General features: G+C 44.4%; 1 protein-coding gene across 1 annotated transcript in view; it reads left to right on the top strand.

Annotated features, from left to right (window-relative positions):
- The window catches only part of LRRK1 (leucine rich repeat kinase 1), an 80,025-nt gene that overhangs the window by 42,959 nt on the left and 26,902 nt on the right, over positions 1 to 10,164 (top strand). The window contains exons 12-18 of the mRNA XM_009289467.2: positions 1,097 to 1,226; positions 1,760 to 1,872; positions 2,733 to 2,947; positions 4,990 to 5,154; positions 7,212 to 7,384; positions 9,376 to 9,496; positions 9,749 to 9,908. Coding sequence (XP_009287742.1) covers positions 1,097 to 1,226; positions 1,760 to 1,872; positions 2,733 to 2,947; positions 4,990 to 5,154; positions 7,212 to 7,384; positions 9,376 to 9,496; positions 9,749 to 9,908 — 1,077 coding nt within the window. The remainder of the gene's footprint in view (positions 1 to 1,096; positions 1,227 to 1,759; positions 1,873 to 2,732; positions 2,948 to 4,989; positions 5,155 to 7,211; positions 7,385 to 9,375; positions 9,497 to 9,748; positions 9,909 to 10,164) is intronic.

Genomic DNA, 10,164 nt, shown 5'->3' with positions numbered 1-10,164 from the left:
TTTCTTTTTCAGCTAAGTCTAGTTACAGTTCTTCAAGTCTTCTCTGTAAGGGAAGAAGACCTTGGTGGAAGTACAGCTGTCCTATCCTTGAGGAAGGGTGTGTCTTGCATCTCAGGGAGTTGCTTTTATTGACCATGGAGGCAGCAGATGGTACTGGTTGTACTTTCCTAATCAGAGACTCAGAATCTGCTTGTCCCTGTGTGGCCTGGTTTTCCTTGACTTCAGGATGCTTCTTGGTAGATACATGTGACACTCTTAAGACAGCAACACAATTCATGGCAGCTTTTCATGCCACTATCCCGGGAGTAATTTGTGGAGAGAAATGATGCTCTTTGGAACCAGCTGAATTTCCCTTTGTTTGAACCTCTCCAGCAGCAGCAACTCAGCCATGCAGTTGTTGCTATTATTGTTTGGGTTGCTCCCAAAATACACTAGTTGCTGCACAGACACGCAGGAAGTCTGAAGTGCCCTGAGACCTTGCAGTCTAAAACAGAACAGAGGGGCAAATGCGAGCAGTGTTTTAGAGGCAACATAGGTTAGCAGTCTGTCAGCTGTAGTTTGGGTTTTCTTCTCTGTTGTTATTGACTTTGATTCACCATAAATTGCTCCAGGATGCAATGTGGGGGCCTGAACATAAATTATGACTGGCTTCTGGCTTTTCTCAGGCAACATGGAAAAACCACATTGAGAACCACTTGTGCCCTTGGTATGCCCTTTCACTGCCACCTGTTAGGCTGGAATAGGGGCAGTTCACAAGGTATCACCAGCTATTCAACAGCAAGAAATATAATGCCATTTGTCCTCTGATACATAGTCATCTTGGTAGGCCTGGAGTTCCTTCCTCAGCACCCCAGAAGTCCTGGAGACTGTCACCTTCGAACACGCGTGTCACCATGATTTAAAAAAATTGAGATGTGAGCACTGGTGTTTGATCGCCATTGAAGGCCGTTTGCTTTTCTGCTGTTGCTTCATGGTGGTTCCTGCCAAGGAACATGACCTCACGTCCTGCCTACAAAGTTAAGGTGAAGGCTCTTGGTTCAGAGCCTTGGTGCCTGTTATGTTTTAAAGGTGCTATTTGTTTCCTGTCTTGTTCCAGGTCCTTTTTTGGAGTTTCCAGCATTTCTGAGTGATTCTCTGGAAGTCCTTTATCTGAATGACAATCAGCTGGACTCTGTCCCGCAGTCCGTTTGCCTTCTGAAAGGTTTAACAGAACTTTATTTAGGAAAGTAAGTCCGTGTCCTGGAAAAGCTATGCAGTATTATTTCCATGTTGTTTTAGTGACCAGTCTTCTGTGGAGCTCCACCCCAGATGTCCAATGCTTTTGAAGTAAAAAAGCTGGAAATAGTCAGCCCCTTGTTAGAACTGTGCCCATCATTTGCTTTAGATAAGGAGGAGGCTGGCCTTTGAATTAAGGAAGATGATCTAATGCTTTGAACACAGGCCTGGTAATATAACGTGCCACTCGTTCATTTTGGCTTTTTGCTGTCAGCTTCTATAGCGTTAGAGTCAATAACTCATCATTTTTGCCTGTATTTCCTCAACTATCCAGTAAAGATGATTACACTTGTCTGCCCCAGAGGATAAATTGAGGTTATACATCACTTTTAGGATGGAAATTACTATTAAAGTGCTGAGTAGTCTTATTAAAATGTTAATGGAAGATTTCTGCAAGGAGAGAATAGTGTAATCTGAGAGTCCGTGAGAGCAGCTACTTACACACAAAGCCTGGTTGTTGGTAGATTTATTTGTTTTTGTACAGTAACCCTGGTATCCGAGAGCTTCCTCCAGAACTTGGACAGCTGGCTAATCTCTGGCAGCTGGATATCGAGGAACTAAATATCAGCAACGTTCCTGCAGAGATCAGAAAAGAGGGTAAGGCTGATCCTGTGTGTTCTTTATTAAATTGACTGAACATATAATGAAAATTGCTTCCTTTTAATGGTCCTGAACAGGAACAGTGTGTGCCCAAGCCCTTGTTGCGGTTAACTGGAATTGTGTAGGGAAATGTCCTCTGCATATTTGCAAGTTTGATAATCAGTGCTAAGATCTGGCTATATGATAAATTTAAGATAGATCGCATATTAAAATGATGACTTATAAATGCAATATTTCATTTGCAGTATGCATGCCGGATAAATTCCATGGCTTGCTTTCTGAATGTGTATATTTTAGGGTATTTAGATGGTCCTTCTAAAGACTCAAGTGTTTAGGATCAGCAGTCACAGTCACATTGAAGTGACTTTATTGTAAGCTGCTAGGTTTTTGGATCTATTACAATACTGTCTTCTTTTTTGTGTTTTAATAAGAAAATCCTGTGGGAACAAAGTTATTAGGAATTATTCCTTCTCCAACACACTGTTGAAGCCTAAATCTGATTTTAACTGGAAACATAAAAGTAGAAGGAAAAACTGAGTATTTTACAATACTAAATTAGTATTTTATGTTTCCTTTGAGCTTCTGAAGCATACGAGCCACAGCATTTGTTTCTTCTTACAGTGCTCCATTGTAGAGTCTCAGAGCAGTGACCTTTTTCTGGGGTCTCTGTCTCAGGTTTGTCCACTAGAGGTTTCTTTGTTTATTCTCCGGGTTGTCTCAGCCCACAGCGAAACTGCAGGGAAAATATTAATTCAGCTGATGTGTCTGCAGCAGTAAGTTTTGTGCAGTCCTGCTGTACATATGTACATTTGTAACTGCTAACCACAGATAAAGCCTATTCACTTCCCCCCCCATAGGCCCTAAAACAGTGCTGGCATACTTACGAGCACAGCTGCGCAAAGCAGAAAAGTGTAAGCTAATGAAGATGATCATCGTTGGTCCTCCACGACAGGGAAAGTCGACACTGATTGAGATCCTACAGACAGGAAAAGTCCCTCAGATGATGCACAGCGATGCCACCATACGTACAACAAAATGGGAGCTCCCCAAGCCAGTGGGACACAAGGCAAAGGTGAAAAACAATTGAAGATCCTTAGCCCCAGTGGGATGTTTGAGTTCCACAGTGTCCGTTCTGGGCTGAAACTGCCTGCCCTTTTACAAAGTACAATCTCCATTACCTGCGAGCCAGACCTCACAAGTGACGTGTCTTTAGACCCATCACAATTCCTGTTTCATCTACAGTTGGTACTAGAGAACAGTTCTGTTTTCCTGAGCACTCATCTTTGTATGATGAAGAGAAAGAGCCACGTGTAGACTGCCTAAATTCTGGCTCTCTCAGCTCGGGTGGTTTTTGGACACTGATTCTGAGAAAGTGTTTTAAATCAGCTTCCCTAAAGCAGATTGTCCTTTTATTTGGGACCAGAAAATGGGACATCAGTACGTAAAGCTGGACTCCCTTGATGTCAGAACTGCCCTAGGTGGGGAAGGTGGGTGGAAGGTAGGATGCCTGACCTCTGGTGTGTTCCAGGGATGTCTAAGGCATACCTTAAACACCCAAATCTCAGATGGCTCATTCAGGGAGTGTGTCAACCCATACTGAACTCATTTGGACAGCACTGAATTCATTCAAGCATTTGTAGGTGGCCCTGTCCACTGCCTGCATAGTAACACAGGGATGAGAGCAGGCAGAATTGGTCCTGAGGTCTTGTCAGAGCTGAGGGTATGCACACGCATGGCTCTCCTTTCCCGGATGAGAGCCATGACCACCAGACTGTTTTGGAAGGGGTGGAGGAGCCTGTTGAGTTCAGCTATTCTACAGTGAAGAGTGCCAGCCCAGAGACAGAAAGAAAAAGAGCAAGCACAGCCTGACTCTTTAAAGAGAAGATTTTGGTGGGAGAAGGGATTTGTGCATTTTGTGTTGAAGGGCCATTGAATAAAATAAAAACCTAGACAGCATCAGAGACCTGGAGTGGGATCAAGATGCTGAATGGGCTTTTGTCCCTACCTCAGAGTCTCTGTCTCTCTGTACAGGCACCCACAGCTGAAGGTCTTCTGGATGAACAAAGCAGTCCTGGTGCTAGTTAGGGCTTGGTTTAAACAATATGGAAGTTCTTCCAGCTGTTTCTGGGAGATTTCAAACTGAGACTGTGCTAGGAGATCAGAGCCCTACTGAGATACTTAGCTCCTTGCTGAAATCTTACAGGGTAACTCGTCATGTGGGATCAGTCAGTACTTGGACCTGGACCAGTAAACAGAGCCCACTTGGTGTTACATGATGCTCTGAGGATGGTGGCTGGAGCAGCGTTTGGTTTCCTGCTCAGTCACAGGCAGGGCCAAGTGACTTAGGGACAGAGCCTCCAAGTATGTAGGTGCTCCCTACTGCAACTGGGAGCCTGAATACCATTTAAGCAGAGACCCATGCTCCCTCTTAGTGCTGTTGTGGGGCTGCACGGAGGAATGGATGCTGAGATACTTGGGAGAGAGGCAGAGCTAGACAGGCCTCCATTCACACATTCCCCCAAAAACCAGTGAGTCTGATTTACAGTAGCTGTAATTCTGACCCACTTCTGATGTGACACACACGTCAGAAGCCTCTGAGCAAGGTGCAGGAGGTGTTTATGAAAGGCTTGAGAAGTTTCCCATCTCCTGAGCATCTATATTCTGTTTGGATCAGTTAGGGCTGAGCTCAGTGGAAGTGATTTCAGCAGGGGGTTTCCTGTTCCCCATAGCAGTGGCAGATAAGTAGCTTCAACGGTCCTGTCGAGCGTGGCACAGACAAGGATGAAACAGTTTCTATTCAAGATGCAGTGAAATACAGGGCTCAGAATGAGACCCTTGTTTGTACTGGAGAATCCACAGCATTAACTGGAGATTTACCAGCATCAAGGGCACCTCTATCGTTTTAGCAGCAAGTAATTAGTCTTGATTTCCTGTGGGGAAGTGGTAGCCATGCTTAACAATTGCTTGTTGATTTTTCTTTCCTGGAGGCACAATTACGACATTGAAACCCTTCTTGTGTCATACATTATGCAGGCGTAGGTTTATACTTCAGCTATTATCTCCCTGTGATTTACTGCAACCGTTTGATTTGAACACTTCTCTTTGTCTAAGTAGGTTGATTCAGTGGAGTTCAATGTCTGGGATATCGGAGGCCCAGCAAGCATGTCTACAGTCAATCAGTGTTTCTTCACAGACAAAGCATTGTACATAGTGGTATGGAACTTGGCACTGGGGGAAGAAGCTGTGGCAAACTTACAGTTCTGGTTGCTGAACATTGAGGTAAGAAGTCACTGGTGGACTCTGGGGTATCTATCAAGTAGTAGCTCAGCACACAGATATGTGGTATTACAGATTCTTTTTGGTCTGCTTTTAAAAACTCCGCAAGCTATGAATTTTGTATAGCTTTTGGAATTAATTTTCCATTACGCTGTAGGCGTTATCTCTATATTTAATAGTTTAAATTTATCATTTGCTTTGTTCTCCCTCACACACATCAGAGAATGAAACAAAAGCTGATTTATAAACCCTTGCTAAGTAAGGCTGAACATACTTATTTTGGAATTAGTGTTTGACCACACTGTGCTCTGCAGGGGGTTTGAAGCATTTTCTTTCTTGTACGGGTTAGAAACACAGTAGTCTTGAGGTTATATTTTTAACGCTTTAGATTCAGGTAAGCTAGAGAGTATCTCCCAGACAGCTCTCAGGTGAGACTCAGCGCTGCAATGAATTCATTGGTGTTGACTGATTTTTATAATACCATGTTCATAATTTTTTGTAAATGTTTATTATTTGTTATCTGTCTTAACATTGCATACAGAGAAATGGGCTCTAAGCTAGTGCCTCTCAAAAAAGAAACATCTTGACATTACAAAAATACTAGCTTAATGGTCAGCAGCAATCAAAACCCCAAACTAGGTAACAAAGCCAAAAGCATAATTACGATATTTCAAGAATGTATGACGTGCCTGTATCCTTAATACATCCCACCAAGCACATAGTAACATCAGAAAAGATAAAGAGAAAGATGAACATGATGGTTAAAAACATGGAAAAGTTTCTGAGTGCACAGCAATTAAATAGATTAGGCCTCTTTGGCTTTGGAAAGAGGCAAATGAGGAGGGCTGCATATAGACTTACCAGGGGTAAGGAGAAAACCACAAGGGAGTCTTTGTTCACGATCTTTTACCATAGAAGAATTAGGAGAGATCAAATGAAATAATGAGATGGTAGCTTTCAAACAAACAATAGGAAGTATCCTAAACACAACAGATCGCTAACCTGTGGAATTTATTGGAACTATACAATGTGCTGTGGATGTCAGAAGTTGAAAAAACAGACTGGTGGAAGAAAAATCCATCAAGTGCTACTAATTCAGAGATAACATTGCATGCTCAGGAAGTTGGTGACCTGCAGGCTTCTGGATGCTGGGAGAACACACCAGGGAAAATCTCTATATGCTTACTCTGTGCCTATACTCTTCATTAGCCTCCAGGCAGAATATTGGGCCAAGTGGGCCCTTTGGTCTGACTTGGTACAGCCATCACTCCTGTGTCTGCACAGGATTTGAGTTTGGTGTCATTCAGGTTTGACATTTCAGTGGGCATCACAAGAGAGAAATGGATTGACTGCAAATAAGCATATATTTCTACATCTGAATTTTCTTCTGTGGTTAAAGTCATTTGCGTCGGCAGGCTGATCCCTGCTTAAGCCTGGGCAATCCCATTGTATTTGGCAGTGTGTTCTTTGAAATCAGGATACGTTCCAGTCCTGTAATAGAATCATGGAAGGGTTGGAAGAAACCATGAGATCATCTAATCCATTCCTTTGCACTGATGCAGGATTAAGTAGATTTGGACATTTCTAGCAGTTTATCTCACCTCTCCATATACCTCCAGTGAAGAAGTTTGTATAACTTCCCCAGGTATCCATTCTGGAGTGTAACTGGCCTTTTTCAGGATATCAGAGTAGATCTTCTAGCTACAGATTAAGCTAATTTCTTGTCCTTTGTCTGGGCGGACATAGTTCCCATCATTTAGCTGACTCATAGCAACTTAATACCACATGGCAACTCGTGTAATAAACCCAAACTGACAGTTTCCTGCTCTGCAGTAGCAGCAGATGATTAAGCCATATTCTGCAGGAGAACTTCTGTAATACCCAGATCACTTGTTGCTGTTGTCAAGCTGCCATGACAGGTTGCCTCTATTTTATATATACATTCCATTTTATTAATGTATATGACTGCCCCCTCTTAAATACTATACTTTTCATATGTCCTCACTGAATTTACCACAACGTAATCTGGATGAGGTCATTGTCAGTGTTTTCTCTTACAGGCTAAAGCTCCAAATTCAGTGGTGTTAGTGGTAGGAACACACCTTGATTTAATTGAAACTAAGTTCCGCGTTGAGAGGATAGCAACTCTGAGGGCATACGTCTTGGCTCTCTGTCGGTCTCCCTCTGGATCCAGAGCAACCGGCTTCCCAGATATCACATTCAAGCACCTACAGTAAGTACTTGTGCCTTTATGAAGCTCAGTCACTCTATTTTATGTCACTTCAAATAATTTTGTAATACTTGATCTCCTTGGCAACGGAACTGATTTAAAGACTCATCAGCATTGCATTTAATCTATCTTTGACTGAGATAATGTAGTATAATCAGAGAGATGTTCAGTGTTGCTCAGGGGTCTGATCATGGGTCTGAGAGCTGGAAGCTCCAAAGTCATGACCTTGGCCAGCCTGTTTTAGTGCTCCTGCTCCATTCAGTTTTCTCACCGTTAAATGGTGATACAGTTTATTAGTCACAAGGAGAGAAGGTACAGATTGAGTAATTAATGCTGCAAAGCTTGAGAGCATGACTGTTACAGGGTGAGTGCTGCGGGGTTTGTTAAGGGGAGGCTGCGTGGGAACCTCTTGCTACCTGACGCGAGAACTCCGGCTCACGTGGCTATGTTGGCAGGTGAGGAGTGGGTCAGCCCCCTGAGCCCCCAGCAGTCCAAACCTGTGCCAACTGAGTTCTCCGGATGTGATAACGGAGGGGTGGTGCTGTCTGGAAGATCGGTGTCAGTCAGGCCATGGAGTCTGGTGCCGCTCCCTCCCTTCGGCAGGTGGAGAATGCCCTTGGGGAGAGGAGGCTTCTCTGGCTGGGAAAGAAACGGGCCTGTCAGCCAAGGGAGTACACAGCACGGGGAGAGTGTGGATGCAGCGGGCTGGCACCAAACTGAAATCGCCAGCACCTGGGGCAAGAGCAGGTGGCGGCTGGCAAGTAAAGGAGGGCGCTGCAATGTCCCCAGCACTTTGCATCTGCTGCCTGGCAAAGTCATCAGGAGACCTCCCACGCTCTGTTCTGCAGACGCAAATGCTGCATTGGGCATCCCAGCTGGTGCTTTCCCGTTAGGAGGAATACCAGGGACCCAGTGTGAGGCACAGAGACTCACAGTGAGAAAGAGAAAGCTTTGTGCTTTGGCCTCGTCAAGCCTTTTATCGTGACAGAGCATCCTACCATGATCTTAATCATTCTTTCTCAAGGGGACTTTCTTTCACCCTGCCCCACATCCTGCATGTTCCCCTTCTTAACCTTCCTTTCCCCTTGCATTTCCTTCCAGTCAGAGTTGTGCCTGATTTCCTACCTCCTCCCTCCCGTGCCTCTCCTTCACACTCCATTGTCCACCTGGATGGGGCTCCTCTGAGCAAGGAGTGTGAGGAGTGTGTGTTGTGAAAGCCTTTTGTGGGTGAGCCCAGGGTGCTTTTACCAGTCCTCCAGCATCCCAGTGAGTGCATGCTTCCCAGTGCCACTGATGGCTGAGGTTTAAGATAAAGCATATTGCTTTAGAAAAGGATTTTCTGTCTGCCACGGGAACATGTGTAGGATCAGTTAGAAAGACCTTTTGTTGGGGAAAGTGGAAGAGAACTGTTCTTATCCAGCCCGCAAAAAGACCAAAAGTAGTAGGAGCTGGAGAGAGCAGGTTTTTAGCTGTTAAAGAGATGATGAAGGCCAGCTTTTAGGATCTAAGCATCAATTCCCAGATCACAGGATCGAGCTGAGCAAGGGCCAGAATGAGGGTGGGAAAAGGTGTCTGGTAGTCATCATCGTGCCTCTTTGATCTGAGTCGGGGAGAACTGGACTCGTCTCCAGTGATTGCTGGAGCATAGTGTTTTTCCTCCTTCCTGCAGTCCCTTCCAGGATGTGTGCAGCACTGAAGGGAAAAAAGGTGATGACTTTGGTCAGTCTGCCAGGGAAGTCCCCAGAGATCACGGTGCATAAGGGATAGAAAAGCAGTGCACAGTGAGTGAAGCCGGCAGAGCAGAGGTTGGCCTAATATATCCTTTCCAGGCTTCTTTGTATTTTCCTCCAAAGCTAAAAATGCTCACTGACAGCCTTCCTCCCATTCATCTGACACAGGAAATTTGAAGTCACTGATAAGAGAAAGTGAGTCTGGAAAGGAAGCCAGTGTGCTGATAAGGTTTGATAATCTTCACCCTTGCATGACTTTTGCAGTGAGCTCTCATGTAAGACTCTGGAAGGCCTTGATGGACTCCGGCAGCTGATTTTTCATGTCACTTGCAACATGAAGGACGTCGGCAGCTCAATTTGCTCACAGAAACTTGCAGGGAGATTGGTGAGAACTGTGCTTTCTAGTGGTGATCCTTACCAAAGAGGGGTGCTTTTTGGGCTTGGTTTTGGATTGGGAGAACTTCAGGAGTTATTGCTGATGCAGGAGGCATGTGAAGTATATAAGATGGCTATCTGGCTTTGGGAAAAGACAGCACTGTAAGATCCCTTTAGAGGGGAGATGGCTTAGCCAGTTCATCTCCAGCAGAGTGATTGCTATCTGATACTGATGCTGCTGTTTTTCTCATGTGGTTTGCAGATACCAAGAAGTTACCTTAGTCTTCAAGAAGCTGTCCTTGCAGAACAGCATAGAAGAAGTCAGAATGATGATGTACAGTATTTAACAGACAGACAAATAGAACTGATCATTGAGCAAACTCCTGGAAATGACATCAAAGACTACGAAGACTTGCAGACTGGTAGGTCAGAGCAGACCAGTAATTTCTTGGAAATCAGTATGTGTGACCGATTGAAACGTTCCATGAATAATAAAAAGGGGGTGGGGGGAAAGCCCACCAGATAGTTGCTGTGCAAAAAACCAGAGTGCTCTACACCTGTGTAGAGGTCACTTTGGAAATTGGTGAGATATAAAATTAGTAACGGGGCTTTAGAGAGAGGGCTGGGAAGTTTCTAGGATGGTCTGAGGCTACTGATTTTTTTTTTTTTTTTTATAAG

This window comes from Aptenodytes forsteri, unplaced genomic scaffold, assembly GCF_000699145.1.
Source record: "Aptenodytes forsteri isolate BGI_AS27 unplaced genomic scaffold, ASM69914v1 Scaffold605, whole genome shotgun sequence".
Classification (NCBI taxonomy): Eukaryota; Metazoa; Chordata; class Aves; order Sphenisciformes; family Spheniscidae; genus Aptenodytes; species Aptenodytes forsteri.
This window is presented reverse-complemented; position numbering and strand designations above follow the sequence as displayed.